Consider the following 19,394-nt stretch of genomic DNA (forward strand, 5'->3'; position numbering starts at 1 on the left):
TAAAAATATTAAGGAGTTACTGAGAAATATATCGAAAGCACAATCAATTGAAGTCATGGGTATAAAATTTCCCTACCGCTTAACTGGATTAACATAGCAATTGAGCTCTGAGGTTAAGACGGATTGATTGTAGGCAAGCTTATGCTCTCACTACTTATTTATTATCAAACGAATTGTTACTAAGTCGTGACAGTCAATAAATAAAGTTTGCTGTATAACCGTGGAAGGGCGAATCATATGCAAATTTCGCTACTCAACCACTTCTAACGGAAACATATGTAAATGAGGGAAATAATGTTTTCAGTTCGAAATACGAATTTTGGAACGATGCATTGGGCTAACAATGGTTTAGATATACATTCCTTACACACACGTTAAAAATAAGATAATTTGGCGGATCCGACACTTAAAAAAAACTTGTTGGATCAAACCACCAGTGCCAGCAAATTACCGAATAAATTTTTCTTCACAATTATTGGCATGTTGACTTAAGGTGAGCAATTTATTTAATCAGTTTTATGCATACATTTAAAAATCGTACAATAAGGCTATTTAATAAGCAAATTCAATCAGAATATCCAAGACCGTACCACACGACAACTGATTGAAGAGTTTTTCTAATTTAACTTCACGCCTGAGGTGTACCGTGAACAAAGATATGCGCTTAAAATGGAACGTGCCGCAGTGTCCGAGTGAAAAACTCGGCCAACGCTGGCCACCGCCACGGTGCTCAGTCAAGAGAGACGGAAAAGAGGAACATGCATGCGAGTGTAAATATAAGCGAGAAATATACATCAACGTCATCTTACGTTTGTAGGATCTCCAACACTCGGCGTATCATGTGTGTCACTGGCCCTGAAAATATAACACAAAATATTATAAAACAAAAAAGTATTACATCTGTCAAAACATATTACTAAAGAAATAAATTGAAGCAGTGATATATCATAATGCGATGTAATTTATCGGCTCGTTGGAGAAAACGGCATATGAACGGCGACCAAACATTCAGAACAAATTGCATGCTCGCTCTACCGATGAATGTACACCACCGTAAGAAAATTACCTAGTGCATGATATACGATGTGCATATTGCACCGATATGTTTATTTTATACACTTTCTTTGATCCACTTTAATTGTATACATGGTATAATTACTTGTTGAATGAAGCAGAGTCACGAGGCTTGTCAGGCGACTGCTGTGGATACTTGACGGCGGACGGAAAAGCTAACGCAGCATCATTTGTTTGCTCCATTCTGTAAATTGACATAAAGTAAAATTTTTGAATTGACGTAATTTATGGTACTTTATTAATTTACATTGAGCAGGTACTTACGTTTTCTGTTGCCTCAAATCCGAAGAGCAAAGATTGCGGAGGTAATCGTCACATTCGCGTTGTTTTTGTATTTGATATTCTTTTAGTAATTCTCGGCGAAAATCTCCCTGAGCACCAACAGTCATAGCCGGTTCAGGCTGCGGCGGCGCCCGCTCTGCTAGTGAGGAGCGTTCAGTGGATGCCGCTGTAGTCGATATCGAAGTAGAAGCCGAGTAGTCCTGGCCTCTGTGTTCTGGAGTAGTGGCATTCGAAGCTTCAACAAATACCTCATTAGCTTTTGAATCTCCTGTAGCTTTAAGATGTTGCTCATCAATTGGTTTCAATGCTTCATTAAGTTCATTAAAAATCCTATCGCCGTTTTTGTTCGGTTTCAGTGCCTCGTTGAGCCCGTTAAAAATGCTGTCACCGTTTTTATTGTCAAAAAGTCTATCTACTGATGTGTTCATTAGCTTACTCCCTTTAATACCCGTCAGATGAAAGCCGGCAAAACAGGAAGACGAGGGACCATAGTCTATAGCAGACAGAGCCATAACAGCTGGATGTCGTGGAGCACCGTCGGGAAGAGGTCGCAATGATCTGGTCATAGCATCCGCCGCTGATCGAGGTCGCCTAAATGGCATTGCTAAGTGAGGGAATGTTCTCGGTTTTATAGGTGTCACGAGCATGTGCTCCGTCCACGAAGTATGCAATGAAGGCCGTTCCAATTTCTCAACATCTACATTTAGCATTCTTTGTTCGAATGGTACGCTAAAGATTTCTGTAGGTATAGATTGAAGCCATGACAGTAAACTCAAATCTGACTCATCAAACCCAGATCCATCTAGCAACCTTGAAAAGTTTACTTCATTTGACTGTGCCTCCTTAGAGCCTGTAGCTTTAGCCTGACAATAATTAACACATGACTCGTACAATATACCTTTTATAAGCAATTGCATCAAGCGATCGTTTTTGGCGCACTTTGACACTGTACCACTAGATTTTTTGTCACATGGTAAGAACTGTTCTACAAGTGGATACACTTCTCGGAAACACTGGACACGAGCATTGCTTGGATTCCATTTCTTAAATTGTGCGTGATCAGTGATGCTGGGCAAAGTCAACAGTAAGCATAAATTTGAGTATTCTTCTTTCGAAGGTGCCAATTTCTCCAATTCGCTCAAAACTTTAACAACTTCATCTACAATATTTTCGACATTATTATAAGCTTTTATTTCAGACCTGATGCACAGTAACTCTATATATTTGTGTCGGAGAATTGCGTAGTTGAATTTATCGCTTTCGAAAGCTTTGAGCGCACTAAGGGGTTGAATGAACTCTAAAACATCGTCCCACTGGCCATCCAAGATGAGTTGGCGCAGAAACAGAACGTCATCAGCGTAATTTCCGTTGATAACGCCGGTTTCACGCTCTAGCGACAGCTGGGTGATATGTAAGTCGCGATTGTGGAGAAATTCCAGAGCTAAGCGAACCACATCATCTTCGCGCAAGTTTAGATGTGTAGATGGCATCCTGATTAATTTACTGCTTGATCTATAACAAGGGAAAATTCAAATAATTAAATATATGTGGGTTTTAGAATGCAGCTAGACACGTCAGTGTTAAATTGTCCCAGTTTTCTAAGCCTTTCACTAAAAGGTATGTTAATAAGGTGCCTTATACAATTTATATTTAAATCAACAGTGCACCTAACCAATCAAAACTTTGTTTAATATAACATTTCTATTCAGGTAGGTAACTCTACTAGCTATTTCAGAGTTACTATTGGTCAGACTACTAAAAAATTACATTTATTATTATATATTATATTTGCATGTACAGGGTGTCCCCCAAAACTCGACAATAAGCCTGTTGTGTTGTGTTGCGCAGTTTGTAACAACCCTGAAAAAATATATGTAATTTTTTTCTGTGAAATGCACATTCTATTCAACAATTTTCAAATATTACACCTGTACCACAGTTTTAGTTAGCACAATGAAAGTTTGCAAATTTTACTATCTTATTTTGTAAGGATAATCCAAACAGTCCAGCTAATGAATACAATGCCAAAAACAGCCCAAAATTACTAAAGCTTCAGAACAAAATATAAATAATTTTATTATATTCCATAAATTTTTAACAGAAACTATTTTACGATTTTGACACCTCATATTGTATAAAGAATAATTACAACGCACTGGCTACCACATCCAGCTAGAAGTGCCATTTCCTAACTCATATTCATTGAAACTTGATGAATACATACATACATATACTTCACACCCTTTTCCCATCGGTATAAGCAGAGACAGCCTCCACGTGATTGTCTATAATACTGCCTAAATTCATATTTCCATTACAACACTAATATATAGTATTAACAGAAATCAGAAACAGTCTACTATAATAAACAATAACCACAATAAAGCTGTCCCAGACCTATGTAATATATGTATATAGGAGCCAGAGTATGCTGTAGTGGCAAATTCTAGAGGTTTGCAAATTTTACCATTTACATATCCATTTTTTATCTGACTTTAGCTCACATAGACAGATGAAACTGTACAAAAGGAAAAACAGGTCAACCAAAGACCAGATTATATATACATACACTCATCAAAAGTGTCTAAAGATAAAGCACATTTTCGCTAATCACAGAAAATCAGGTATTTTAAAGAATTTTTTAAAACCGATGGATTTTTTGGTCAATTTAATTTTCAAACTCAAATTATAAAATTGACCAAAAAAAATCCAACAGAGTTAAAAAGAAATTAATCAAAACACCTGATTTTCAGTAATTGGCAAAAACATGCTTGATCCATAGTCAGTTTTGATATGTGTATATTCATTAAAATTTGTGAGTCTATCTGTGAGTCCATGTGTGTGTCCATGGCACCCGCGCCACAGGGTTTTTCCCTAAAGCGGGGCTATGTTGAGTGTGTGCATGTGTGTGTGCATTAGGCGATTTTACCTGGCATCACTATTATGTCATGTTTTTCATCCATGAAAAGCCACCATAACATATTATAAAAGTTACATTAATAATAACATTAGTTCCATATTAATGTATATAATATAATGTAATCGTGCTGCTCATTATGCTAATGTAAATTGTTATTTTCTTTGAACAACATTATTAAATAATATTTGTTACATTTCCAAACTAATTTAAAAAAAATGAAGGGAAATATTTGCCAATATACAGTGATATTCAGCTTCTATCTGATGAAGTTGACCAATATAATTGAACATCTTTTACAGTTAGTAATATATCATCATACATCTAAAAATCACTTTACAATATTGTCATCAGTAATGGATTATACAATCTGATACATTTACATTACTGCCATACTTTTGATAATATAGTGATGGTCCAATGGGTTCAAAATACGAAAACAAGCAAAAAATTCACAACACAGACGTTTTTTTAATGTGTAATAGAAAAGAAATTCCTTATCTACTATACAATGTCCTCAACTTACACATGTTTTTTTTATTTATACCTTAATAATGAAAGATCTGCCCTCTATTTCCATGTACATTAAAGGCTCCACAACCATGTCTTATGGCTAGTAAAGGTTGATTAAACTGCCAATTGTATTGAAGGTATAGAGAATATTCACTTGCAATTTATAAAAAAGATGCTTTTTTATGTAAACAAATACATATAGGTAATATCACAAGCAACACTAGTATCTTTTTTTCGTAATCTAGAAGGCTGTGATTATTCAAATAAACTTGTATTTTTATCAAGTACTGTAACCATTGCAGTCTAAAGTTATACTATTTTAATGTACAGTGTTTAAAGCATCTGCATAGTATAGCTATCACTTCCACTCGCTCAGCTATGTAATATAAAATATTCGGCACACTATTATGGTATCCAGATAAACTTTCACACATAACTTATTTTGTATAATTTATGCCTATTATGGGGAAAGCTGTGACTCAAGTGAAAAGTGGAGATGTTAGAGTAGTTAGCCATTAAAACAAAGTAAAATAAATGTTTACTCGATTTTACTCCTGAAAGGACACACTTGAGCCATTTTAATTTCCTCAAAACCGCTAACACCTACACACCTTTCGATTACCATATAAGCCTTCGCATCGGATCACAGCAAAATCATGCATCGTCACCTGGATATCGCGCAAATGAATTAAATATTTAGAAGAAACAGAAAAATATCAATTTTCCTTTTACACAGTTAGGAAAATAAACTATATAATTTTCAAATAAAAATATTTTGATTACTTACCACGTACCAAATTAATTCGGGTTGACGCGCGGTCAGCAGACGCAATTAAGTGTTAGTCCCACCCCTACATTTAAAAACATTAATATAGCGAATTATTGTGGTAGACTTGAAAGAGTATAATTTATTCAATTTTACATTTTTCGTTTGATTCGGCAGGAACAGTTTACTCACACACACAGAATGAAATTGTCTATGACACCGTCAGTGACGATTTCAACTCGTCCGGTTTTAAAAATAGCAGTTCGTTCCACTATTAATATTCAAGTAATGTAAATCAAGTGTCCTTTGTTGTGAGCTGTGATTCAAAATGAGCATCTATTTTTTTATTTAAATACATTAGTATGAATCTAACAAAGTACAAAATAATAGTGTCCCTGCTACACAAGTGAATAGTTTATGTATTGGTGTTAATAAAATTTGGTTTAGCAGCTTTTTCGTAAATAACAAAACGCTATTCAGTAAAAAATTACATTATATGTTTTGCGGAGTTTGTTTTTGCAAACTTAAAATTTAAATGTTTTTATACAGCATTTTAATATATTTAAAAAAGACATACGTACCAATAGTGTTATTTGATATAATATTGCATAGTTTTTAAATATTTCAAAATGTTTATGTAAATACTTGTGAGTATAGTTGCTATATATAGTTGCACATTAAGGCAAGATTATATATTAATAAAAAATCAGCAGTGATAGAATAGCCATTTCCAATGCTTTTTTGACAGAATTCCTTTTACCGTTATGAAACGAACAGTAGTCTATTTAATAGACAATAGACAAGACAACAACCCGGTTAGTGGCGACATCACTGTCATACGACACTAGAAAGAACTAATTTCTATCGTTGGACTCAGAGGCATATTTTTTAGATTTGAATATTATTAAAATTTACACATTATGGAAGAAGAAGGAGAAAGTATTTTGTTAGAAGAGAATTACTATCAATTACTAAATGTCTCGAAGACGGTAAATATAATGTAACATGTTTTATTGCAACATCTTTGTGTGTTTTTCATTATCGATATTATATAACGTAATTGTATTTTATAAATTAATAATGGTAGAAGATTATGACTTACCGAGCACAAATACCTGTATGTTAATATAATTCTCCGAGACTAGCTCTAATTGTACTTGGCAGCATGTCATTAATTTTTAGGTTAGATGCGGTGCATCAGTGCATAGTAAATTGGCATAAAATTGTTAAATATACGTAATTCATGTAGTAAAATATGACGCTGAAATTTAAATATATAATCTGCGTTCTCCATTTCATCATTGGTCAGATTGGTCAACTCAACTTCCAGCCTTATGTACCACCTAGATGAAGACCCCTTTATACCTATGATAAAGCTAATTAAAATATCTACGATAAATATCAAGGTACTTTCTTTACACAGGCAACCCCAGAAGAAATCAATAGTGCCTACCGGCGATTTTCACGCATGTTCCACCCAGACAAACACAGTATGGACCCAAACAAGCAGAAATGGGCTGAACAGATATTCAACAAAGTTAAAGAGGCATATGAAGTGTTATCAGACTCACACAAGAGAGCAATTTATGATACACTAGGTAAAACGTGTGATAATAAAATTTAGATGCCTTTAAATATTTAGTTTTAGCTTTGATACAAGTCACATCTAATCTCTTCACTTAATGTTTTAGAAGGTGATCAATGACTAGTAGTATTAGATGGTAGCACCATTGCCATTGAGGCTAATCCTGCTTTTGTAATAGTGGTATATGTTCAGCTGTACTATATGTTCATTAAACCCTACTAAATTCAACATTAATATAAAATACTAAGAACTAGCCAAATGATAACATCCCTGTACCTTTCACATAGTAGTAGGGTCACATTATCTGTGCCTTCTGCCACAAGTATATCATCTGTACTGTTGTAGCCGTAAGAAGAAGTTTTTGATGCTATAATACATAATCAAAAACTTTACAACATTTTAATATAGTAAAGTTTTTGATTATGTGTTTACTACAGTTTTTTATCACCAGTTTCATGTGAAGTACGATTTACTGACAATTGACTTGTTTAATCTTATTTATAGGAAAGCGTGGATTAGAAGTTGAGGGTTGGGAAGTTATCTTCCGTACACGCACTCCAAGGGAAATCAGAGAGGAATATGAAAGGTAATGCAAATCTACAATGTATCATATACAGGGTGTAAAAAGACCCTTAACAAAGCCGAAATATGTGCACTATGCGTATATTTCGACTTTGTTAAGGTACATCAAACTGAGGCACAAGAAGCAAAAATAATTGCTGGGGAACAACTCTTAATTTTAGTAATTAAAAAATGGGTGTTTTTTATGATGCACAATGTAATGTATGCAACAGTGTGAGTGTTTTCAATATGCGTTGTCTGATTGTAGTATGTACTTACTAAGCGAGATGACCTTGTAGTCTTTCGTAGAACCTTAGAACTGTGTAGAACTTTCAAAGCGTGGGTTTCACCACAATGAGACCTATACTTTAGAACTGCACTCGAATGTTTACTTCCATAAAATCTAAATAGAGGCATTTCTATGGGTCATACCATAAAATAAAACCTTGTTAACACAGTCTCAAGCACTAAATGAATGCCCGGGTATCTTCATAAGTTCTTATCACTCAAACAGAAAACACACACGCTACATAATGCGAAATGAATATAATGAAATAACATGAATGATAAAACGTTATACAATTTACACTACTTATTGAAGTCACGATTCGAACTAAAACAAAACAAATGCTATGAAAACTTTGAGTATCATCTCCCCGCGCGCCGCCACGAGCTGCTTTATTGGAGATTGATCGATCGATGCTATATGTCGCATTCGGTTCTTTTGTTTAATTTTTTGTATTACAATTGTGTTAAGACAAAACAAAATGCTCAGGAAAAAAACCTTAATTAGTTTTTAATAATAAAGGAAATGTACGGTGCCACAAATAACTGTTTGGATGTAAACTCATCTGTCCACCTGTGGTACAGCTGACATGCGTTCGTTTGTGTGTGTACATTGCATTGACAGCGGCGGTATCATCATGTGGATGTTCGATATTCATTGCTGTTTTGTAATTTCAAATGCCTCATTTACTTGTAAATTTAAGAAAAAAAGTATGTTTGTTTTGAAGAAAGTTTAGTAATAAAATTTAAAACAGGTTTCGTAAAGAACATGAAATAAATTGTTCACTTTCATCCTCAACATCTATCTCCATAACCGTCAGGTTCCCAGATATGGCCCCACACAAGATAATATTGGTAATGATGGGAAGAATATGCTGTTCTTATTTCCATTAAGGGTCTCTTTGCACCCTGTTAATATTTAAAATGTATAAAATGACATTGTAAATTTGGTACCTAACCTTATTTTTAAATTGATTTCTTTTGTAATGTCATCTGCTAATTGGTAAAGTGGTTGGCATTCTAAGCAGTTGGCCACAATTATATTCTATCTTAGTAGATAATATCAATAAATTATCCTTATCCCTTGTTGGTAAGTATTATAAAAAATCAATATTAATCATGTTGGTCAATTCTGCTTTTAGATTGAAACGAGAAAGAGAAGAGAGAAGACTGCAACAAAGTGCAAATCCACGAGGAACTATAACCCTCTCTATTAATGCAACAGATATGTTTATGAAGTACTATGACGAATATGAAATTATGTAAGTGTACTTTATCTTGACAATGATTTTTATCTACTTATTTGTTTCTCCAGTAACTAAAATCACAAGTAATTTGCAGTGATAATAAATAATATTTAATTTTACAGGGAAGATACCACAATCATCCCGAATATTGAAGTATCTGGGATGACTATTCAACAATCAATTGATGCACCCGTAACACTAAGAGACACAATGACATTGTCAGGAAACATATCCACTCAAAATGGCATAGGTGCAATTTAGTTAAACATGACAACAGAATGTATGACGTACATTGTTTACTGTATGTGCACTAATTTGAAAACGTGTACATTTTTACAGGTACTGGGTCGGTGAACATAAGCAATAGACATTTAAGTTCAGAGAAAGGATGGACAGAATGTGAATTTGGTATGGGTAATGGCCCACTCGTTGGCTTCAAGGTGTTTCGAACACTATCCAGGCTTATGTTCCTAAATTGTGGCACAGTTTTCCAATTTACTCCCAGGGGAATATCACCTAGTCTTATATCAAGTAAGTATGTACAAATATCTGCACAGTCATAAACTGAAACTTCAATCAATCAACCTATTGAAAGTAGTCAACTGAAACTTATTGTCGAATAATTGCATTATTCTTTTTGTGAATGTTATTGTAACAGTATAACTATATCTCTAATCATTACAGCTATGGCACTTCAATTGGACGCTCATTCAGTGGGATATCTAACCTATCGCGCTGGAGGGCAAGGTGGTTCTTCTATGACTTCCATTTATATTAGAGACTCTGAAAAATACCACTCAAACACGGCCGTGCAGATAGGCAATCCACACTCGTTCATCTCATTCAACATCATGAGGAAACTGCCCCAACATGAAATGAAGTTGCGGTTGGCACTCAAGTAAGTAGATCAATTATTTCGATCTTGCGCAAATTGTAAACAATTTATAAAATGGTTGTACCTATTTTGATATATTGTACTTAAAAAAACATGTTTTATATTTAACTGACTGAGCTTTGCGTTCTTTTTCACGCAATTACTTTGACAATGCAATGAGTTTAGATTGATGCACATAATATTGAATATATTTGAAGTATAGGTACTATGTTTTTAACAGACATTTGCGAATTTACTTTGAGTTTATTTAGGTGGCTGTAGCGAGTTGCAAAGTCAAATCTGTATCTTGACAACTGCTGTCAAAATAATTGACCTATTCTAAACTTTTTGGTGAATGTTCCAGCAAACAATTGTCTTTTGTGTTTGGAATTGTTTATGGTATATGCATAGATTTTAAGATAGACGTAAAATAATTTACAGGTTGGGAACATTTGGTGTCATAGCTGAGTATGGGGCGGAGAAGAAAGTGTCACAAAACAGCAGTGTGTCGGCAGCGGTCATGTTAGGTGTGCCTAGTGGCGTAATGCTTAAACTCAAGTAAATAATCATACTACAATATACATATATTTTGAATGAAATAGCATTTGTAACATGTTTCCATGTACAGCACTTAATTTTTGTTGTTTAGGTGGACCTGTTCAACACAGTCCATAGTTATTCCAATCCATCTATGCGAAGAGGTGTTGCCGTCGCCCGTGTTCTACGCGACTGTTGTCCCATTGGTGTCCTGGCTCTTGCTGAAGAAGGTTGTCTTGGACCCCATCGCTAAAGAACGGCAGGAGCGTGAAAGACAGCGATCAATGGAAGCTAACTACGAAAGGTTTGACAATGAAAGTTTTTGTTCAAAATTCGTTGAGTACGCAGTTTGTATAGACAACGATTCATTGGCGCTGATTACGGCAGCTGAATTATACTTATTGGTGTGTTCGCACGCGTCTGTCGTTCACCTCTTCTTGAAATCGAATTGCTTGTACGAAGAAGCTAATTTACTTAATTTAACTTTTTAATTTATTTTATTTTTTATTTTTTTATTTATTAAAAACTAATTTAATTTATTTATTTAATCGTATCGATGGCATACATTATTCTATTGTGGCCAGAACTCCAGCTAGCCACGCTGACCGTGTCACTAGTAACAGTAGCCGCCTTTAAATCCTCCACCGTGATGGTGTTAGGGCATGCGGGACATGGAGTCTACTCTCGATCTCCGTCCGATATCCATCCGAAACAATTTCTGCCAAATAAGCAATACTTGACCAAATGAAAAGACGCATGATGCGAGTGAAGCTTCATACTGGATACTTGTCTTTTAATTTTGTCGAATATTACTTATTTGACAGTAATTATTTCGGACGGAAGTCGGACGGAGATCGAGAGTAGCCCCCCAGATGTGAGGTGACAAGACGTCGTAGTGCAAGGTGCGGCAGAGTTCTGAAATAATTTGTGATTTACTTTGTGAAAAACTGTCTATGTTAATCGGGACTACGCACAGAGCCACCTCTAATGCTGAACGATGGCACGTGTTTACCGTCGTGATGAAAGGATTTGCTAATCGGCGTATGTACTCTCCGATTGTTGCCCAGGTTGCGCAACCTGGACGTATGGAAAAATAATGGTACATGGTGCGGGGAGGCTCTTATCGCGCACCTCATGTCATGCGTAACGTGCGAAATCGAGTCACTTTGTGCAGCCTGTTATTAAGTTTGGACGTTATAGGACATACGTTCCCGAACATTTTGGCTTACTACACTAAACACTTAGGCAATATAAAAAAATTTCAACGACAGTCACTACAAAAAATAATTGGAAACACGTATTTTTTATATCAACTTAACACAAAAAAATCACAAGGAAAAATAATTATATATTTGTAGCGCAATTTATATAGATAAGTCAGGCTTTTTTATTCAAATGCAGTACACCCCCTGGACAGCATCAATGCTCCCCAATTGCTTCCGAGGCACCTACCTCCCTCTAGGACTCTTCGGAGCCCACTGGAGGACGGTGGTCTCTAACCACTTTGAGAAACTATGCCATGGGAGATTTCATTATGTCTTTGCTATAAATTTGATTGTGAATACGTACATGATTGACGATAAAATTAATAACCTAATCAAGTTAATGAGGAGTAGTAGTAGTAACAATAAAGAGAAAGTATGACTTTCTTTTGTGAATGAGAAGATGTTAAAACTCCCCATGAAACCAAAAGTGATTGGGATGTCGTTAGATAGGTGACTAAAAGTGCCAAAAAAATAATTCATAGGACTGTACGTTGTTTCTGTTTAGTTGCCATACCTTTCACTAACGACATTTGCTCTAGATGAGATATTCTCCGTTAAAGTTGTTTTCAGGGAGTTCAGTTTCTAATTTTTTTAAACAATTCATTATATCAGCCGTGACCATAGGACCTGTATGGAGCCCGAACCGTAAATATAGTTTCATTAATTCATACTGCTGGACTCCGCATGTGTATCAACATATGATACAATGATTTATTTCACAATATTATAATAGTGTTTGTATCCATTTACATTACATTTAAATATTCCGTTTAAAGTAGCTCTTAATAAAAAGTAAATAAATTGCATACAATCCAAAGCCGAACTATGTAACTGCTACGAATCCCTTTTGTGGGCACGTCCGATCTATTTCACTCTATCACTTATTTGAAGCTTATGATTATTCAATTAACATAGAGTAGCATAAACACTTTAGTATTTAATTTCCGTGTAGGTTGCAGGAAATGCAGCGTCAAGCTCGTGCCACTGTAGAGTTAATGCGGGAAACGTACTCCAGGATAAGAAGTGAAGAGGAAAAGAAAAAGGGGCTCGTTATAGTACGAGCTATATACGGAAAGCTTCCTGCGGGTGAGTTTTTAAATATCCGTTGCAAGTAACTGTTTGAAATTTCTTACTTGATGATGAAATCATTTCCCCTACCTACATACGTCACGTGTACAACCAGAAATAGAGACGAAATAAGGGCCATCCATCCCTGGCAACTCATCAGGCAAATGTTGGCTGGTGTAGCACAGCGCCAACAACTGGCCTGTGTGTACGTCTCCGTATATTCCAAAAATATTCCGTATTTATTGTAATAAAGATAATATCTCTAACAATGGGAGGGTGTTCCATTCGGTGGTGTGGGAAAGACATTAAAACTTCTAATTACAAAACAAACGGAATCACATTGCATCGGTAATTAAATATTGAATATGTAATTTTTCAATTTTCGTCCATTATTGCAAAGCTCAAGTTAAACTGGTCGTTTTAAAGTGAAATAATTGACGACACCCGTCAATTGTTTCGAATTCGGGCTGGCCAATCGGAGCGCTGTTGTCACCGTAATGATTTGGCTGAATAGATTTCAAACAAATTAAATGATATTTCGCCTCTATTTCTGGTTATATACTCGATGCCGTCATACTAATACTGCATACACATTAATAATAATAATTATCAATAATGATATAGTTTCGAACTTGATTTAGAAATTGCACTTGATTTGAAATATATATTTTGTTACACAATATTTTCCACACACACAAACGCACGCACGCAAGAACGCGCGCGCATGCTCACCTCCGCACACTCTGCCTCTTTACACGTACTCGCACACACCATCAAACACACACGTACAAACATACACATACACTCGACTCGTCATCACATAGTTTATTAGTGTAGTTAACATTTATTTAAAAAAAATCTGACGTGATAATACCTCCGCGTGGGAGAAGATCCAAAACCTTTGGAAAACATAGTTCTCAACCCGTACTGGGCTATTATAACAGACTACCGCCTAAAACCTCGTGGCTAGCATTGGGGTACGTATAACGGATTGACGATGATGAGCCACAAATAAATTATTAATTGATTAAATTTGGAATGTGTCTATAATTTGTATCTATAATCAATTTATTTTTTGTATTTACTTGGCATAGAATAGAAATTTATTTTCTCCCAATAGCTTACAAATATTACAATGGCAGTTTGTACAAACATAGATATAGTGTTACTACTATAAATTTATAATTTGAAGTCTTAAAAGTAGTCTTTTACAGGGCTGTCACACCACGACGTATCAGTAGAACAATTCGGCGACGGCGTCTCTCCAGATTCCCCCGTGCCTTACAGCGAAGTGATCGACGTTACCATTCCAATCCAGTGTCTCGTCAAAGACTCGCGCTTAGAACTACTGGAGGCTAGTAAGGTAAATCCTTAAACCATATGAAAAAAATAAAGAAGATATTATTCCAGAATGCTGGGTGTGACACTGTAGCCTCATAACTGTTGAATAAGTGAACAGGCCTTTTTATGATATAGTAGCAGTAGAGCTCCGTGTGAAACAGTTCATCCAGGGAAGTACTGCCATCTTACCTACTTTTGCCGCCAAGCAGTAATGTTAGCATTACTGCGTTCAGGTTTTAAAGGGTAAAGGTGCTGGTGAAATGACAGGCACATGGGACTTGTCAACTTATGTCTCATGGTGACGGGTGCAGTGGCAATGCGCCTCAGTTCTTTGCGATTTAAACCTCTGAGTGGCACTTCAACTGTTATGGACAGGCGTGAAGCTTACCATTAGGCGCACGACTCGTTCGTCCCGTCACTTGACATTAAGAACCTAATGACGGAACGAACAAGCCGTGCGTCTGTCCATAGTAGTTGCCACTCAGAGCTTTGAGTCGCTATGATCTGGGGGACATTGCCACTGCGTCTGTCACCCTGAAACAACAACAAGTTAACAAGTCTCATGTGCCTGTAATTTCACCACCTCTCTTGCAACTGTTATGGACAGGCGTGTCGCTTACTACCATGCCCACGACTTGTTCGTCCCGTTACTTGGTATTATTGACTCTTAAGTAGTAATTTTTGGACTTTTTATCCCATTAAATTATCAAAAGTTAACCCCCTTACATTACTGGTTGTTCTTAAAGTAAATGTCACTTTTGTATTTATGTTTGACATGTTACAGTCCGAATTGCCCGGTTTCTTCGACCCGAGTGTTGGCGACGACAAGCACTTGACCATTCAGTACATGTTCCGCAGCAACCTGCACCGATGCACCGTCAGTGACCGTCAGGCAGTCGTTCTGCCACGTAACAGTTAGTATACCGGCCGTGTGCTAATTACACCATACTTAAGTAGCGGTTGTGACTCGAGTTAGCGACGCAGGGATCTCATATCTAAATCATTGATGCTGTGGATGTGGGTTATGACAACATAACGGCAGATGCGGACGCGGATGCGAATGTTTTCACCTTCAAATCGGCATATGCGGATGTGTGAAAAATAGGCATTTTTTCTGAATATTTATTATAAAAAAACCTTGATCTACATTTGCCGATCAAGTCTTGTGATCATTGACTTATGATTAATTTAAAAACGTATAATATACATAATTCTTATAATTATTAATACAAAGAACTTAAAGAAAGAAGAAGAGGATTATTAATACATTGAACTGCCTCCGTGGCCGAACGGTTACCATGCCGGACTGCCACGCAGAGGTCCCAAGTTCGAATCCAGGGCCGGGCCGGGAGAAATATTTGTATGGCCTACATTTATTTCTCTCGTGAGTTTGGGTGTAATTTGTGGTTGTCTATGTATGTGTCCATGGCACACACGATACAGGGTTTCCCTAGTGCGGGGCTAGGTTGAGTGTGTGTGTTAATATTATTATTATTATAAAGATCGAACCTCAGAAAAATATCCTTCTATCCGGCCGGATTCGAACCGACGTCTTCTAGCTTACTGTGTCAAGGGGTCAACTCTCGATCTCCGTCCGACATCCGTCCGAAACAATTACTATAAAATAAGTAATATTCGACAAAATTAAAAGACAAGTATCAAGTATGAATCTTCATTCGCAACACGCGTCTTTTCATTTGGTCAAGTATTGCTTATTTGGCAGTAACTGTTTTGGACGGATGTCGGACGAAGATCGAGTGTAGACCTCCTGACGCTATACCAACTAAACCAGCTACCTCACGAATTTTTCTTTACTAGTTGTCGTGTCTTTGTATTTGGTTTTTCAACGACTTTTTAGTCGTAGCACCATCTATGAGTAATCTATGAAAGCTTTATCACCCAGTTTTATCACCCAGTATCACCTTTACAGCTACCGGCCCTGGCGAGAGATGTCGCTATTCACTGTATTTTAAATTTTTATTGAATTGATATTCAATTATTTTTTGTAAAATTACTCCACTAGTTTGTTATAATTATTAATACAAAGATCGAACACTCAGAAAAAACTCCTTCGATCCGGCCAGATTCGAACCGACGTCTTCTAGCATACCGTGCCTAAGCACGGAACGAACCAGCAGACCTCACGAATTTTTCTACGTGCTTGTTGTCGTGTCTTTGTATTTGGTTTTTCAACTACTTTTTAGTCGTAGCGCCATCTATAAGAAATCTATGAAAGTTTGATCACCCTGTTAGATACCTTTACAGCTACCGATCCTGGCGAGAGATGTCGCTGCTCACTGTATTTAAAATTTTTATTGAATTGATATTCAACCATTTTTTGTGAAATTACTCCTTTTTTTATTCTTCCATTTATTATTCCATTTTCCTACGTGCTTGTTGTCGTGTCTTTGTATTTGGTTTTTCAACAAAAATTTGGTTTTTTTTTACAAATTACATCAACTTCAAATGTATGTTTGACAGATGTCACAGTGTTAGTGAGAAACTCTTAGAGGATGGAAAAAATTAAGGAAAGGAGCTGCCCTATCTACGGAATAAACGAATTTAAGATGACGTTACGTATTTTCTTTTTCCATGTTTGACACAAATCAACGTAGTGTTATCTCTTTTGGCCTACGACGGCACGCAATAGTTACGAAAAGACAATAAAACGTTTATGTTTTCGACGTCTAAATGCATCATATACATATAACGTCTGTTTTATATGTGTCAATGTAACATGTCCTTTGGTTCCATAGTCTAAGGAGAAACTCATAAAAAACAAATTGATTTTAACTTTTATCTAACCAAACATCTTGTCAGCTGTAAAATGTTTTAAGTACATCATGTATATTATAGAAAGTATTACATACACAGATTACTACCTAGTTTAGTGTAATGTGTATTATTTCAATTATGGAAAGCCAACATTTTGGTTACGACCTGCCTAAACGAGTTCCACTCTCGTGAACTCCCGTCAACGTCTCATGTACCCCTATATTTTTCACAGACATGAATCCCTTATTGGTTGGAGTGGACCCCTCTGGGGGTCGTATAGACCATTTTGGGAATTGTCCATCTAAATTATACAAATGTCGCAAGCAAGAATATCATAAAAGAGACATAGGTTATGACTTCATTAAGTCAGCAATTTACTCTCAAAAATGACGGATTATCTCTTCAAGCTTGAACCAACAAACGTTTTTTTACTCTCGCGAGTTTTGCCTGTCTGTACTTGAACCATCACATGGCAATAGCAACATACACAACAATTTAATGATACAGTCATTTTAAATGCAGATGATTAAATTATTCGTCTATTTTAGATAAGCGTATTTCCCACGGTATTTATCTTGGATGTAGTGGGTATTAAAACACGTATCTAGAATTACGTTGCTTGCTTGAAATATACCGGCTAGAAACGTCTGCACACTCGTTACCAAATTATAATATTTAGTAATGAACAAAGTATGAGAATGATGGTAGCCCAGTCAAAGAACGGTGTGAAATCCACATGTAGAAAAAGTTTTACAATCTTTGGAAAACGTGCAAAAAAGTCTCAACCCTTATTGGGCCAACACGGACTATAGAAAATGTTATATAGAAAGATATTAAGACCCGTACTCAGCAACAAAACTTACGAGTTAATGATGGTGAATATTATTAATGAACAATAAAAACAATTTTGTTTGTTTCAGATCATCGGCTAAAAAATAGATCCTGAAAATTAAAGTCGGGGCGCAAGTATGAATTACCGCGTTACACGGACAGGCTTGCATCCTAAATACTACTTAAAGAAATAAGGGCATAGTTGATTCTTGTGACGACGTATAGAAGAAGTTTCTAGCGAAATCCCGGAAATTGTGTGCGCTAGCTACGTAGTCATAAAATCGTATTGATATCCTGCTATCCTGGTAGTGCGGCGTGGAAGGCAACTAGTAACATTCCAATTTTCTGTAATCGGACCTAACACCTTTATTTTTTTTTAATTGTGACAGTATGGAGAATCCTCCCGGATTCTAGCCTTACATACATCCAACGAAATGAGACTTACATGAAACTAAGTCGATCAGCACCAAAACAAATAATGAATTTGGTTCCATTTTGTGGATAGCTTACGCTTGACCAAAAATTGACTATGTCTCTCCTATAGTTTAAGATTTCGCCATACTGTCCCATTAAAAAAATACACTGTATAATATAATTCATTACCAAAAAATTTCAAATAATTGTACAATGCTGCGTGACAACCTTATTTTGATATACAATTACATTTTCTGTGCGATGGCTCAAACGTTGTGTACGTATTAATCACAACGAACAACGTACGTAACAAATTATTGTGTGTAATGATTGCGTATATAAATAGTGTGTTTGTAGTTGTATTTCGTTTTCCAGTCAACCTTATGAGATATCAGTGCGAATTTCTTGACTATTTTCAACTGGTCGTTTGTAACGGCTGTCATTGATTTTCTGGATTCCGTATGGAATTGGCGGTTTTGCGTATTATTCTTGCATTAATGTCTCTAAATATTACAAACGCGTGAAACCCATCGAGCTTCGTCGATGAGCTAAATATATTTTGAAAATATGCATGTTACATTTAGTATTGTTTTTCTTTATAATTATTTTGTAATATATTAGTAGTGAGTGACTTTTTAATGTGACAACACTGGTGGCTGCTGGCGAATCATTTTCGGCAACTTACAAAATAATGACTTACAAATATTTATGACAAAATAAAATATTTATGACTTACAAAATATTTCTATCTCCTTATTAGCGGATAGAAACAAAGTTGTTTAAAAAAGCTACCGTTCGCTAAGATACACGCCTTTGTCTAGTTTCTTTGATTTATAATTGGTGTACTCTATTTATTACCGAATGTTTTATAGTTAGACGCAATTTAGATTGTTCGTTATCAGTGCTATTCTGTATTTCTTGTTACCAGACTGTTATAAGAATATCCACTGGAAAATAAAAAGTAATTGTTGATAATTGTCTTTTTCCCATTTGCAATTTTAAATCGTAATCTAATAATAGGGGTTAAAGTATGAAATTGCCGATTTGTACTGAAAATCT

General features: G+C 35.8%; 2 protein-coding genes across 3 annotated transcripts; one reads left to right on the forward strand and one right to left on the reverse strand.

Moving 5' to 3' along the window:
* Positions 1-742: 742 nt before the first annotated feature.
* On the reverse strand, positions 743-5,729 carry LOC113229365 (WD repeat-containing protein 47-like). 2 transcript variants are annotated; one of them, XM_026462922.1, is made up of 4 exons: positions 5,581-5,729; positions 1,339-2,868; positions 1,160-1,258; positions 743-855 (listed from the first exon to the last, which is right to left on the reverse strand). In XM_026462922.1, exons 2-4 carry the CDS (start codon positions 2,844-2,846, stop codon positions 801-803), a joined length of 1,662 nt encoding a protein of 553 aa, XP_026318707.1. In that variant the 5' UTR covers positions 2,847-2,868; positions 5,581-5,729; the 3' UTR covers positions 743-800. The 2 variants fall into 2 exon arrangements, with proteins under 2 accessions (XP_026318707.1, XP_026318706.1); XM_026462921.1 differs by having other exon boundaries at positions 5,574-5,729.
* A 660-nt stretch (positions 5,730-6,389) lies between these two features.
* LOC113229364 (dnaJ homolog subfamily C member 11) lies at positions 6,390-19,299 on the forward strand. Its single transcript, XM_026462919.1, has 13 exons — positions 6,390-6,541; positions 6,976-7,150; positions 7,642-7,723; positions 9,126-9,245; positions 9,353-9,480; positions 9,570-9,761; positions 9,915-10,128; positions 10,546-10,662; positions 10,754-10,945; positions 12,859-12,992; positions 14,189-14,337; positions 15,100-15,229; positions 18,011-19,299. Exons 1-13 carry the CDS (start codon positions 6,473-6,475, stop codon positions 18,034-18,036), a joined length of 1,728 nt encoding a protein of 575 aa, XP_026318704.1. The 5' UTR covers positions 6,390-6,472; the 3' UTR covers positions 18,037-19,299.
* Positions 19,300-19,394: the final 95 nt, after the last annotated feature.

This window comes from Hyposmocoma kahamanoa, unplaced genomic scaffold (genome assembly GCF_003589595.1).
Source record: "Hyposmocoma kahamanoa isolate Upper Pololo Valley unplaced genomic scaffold, ASM358959v1 59764, whole genome shotgun sequence".
Lineage (NCBI taxonomy): Eukaryota > Metazoa > Arthropoda > Insecta > Lepidoptera > Cosmopterigidae > Hyposmocoma > Hyposmocoma kahamanoa.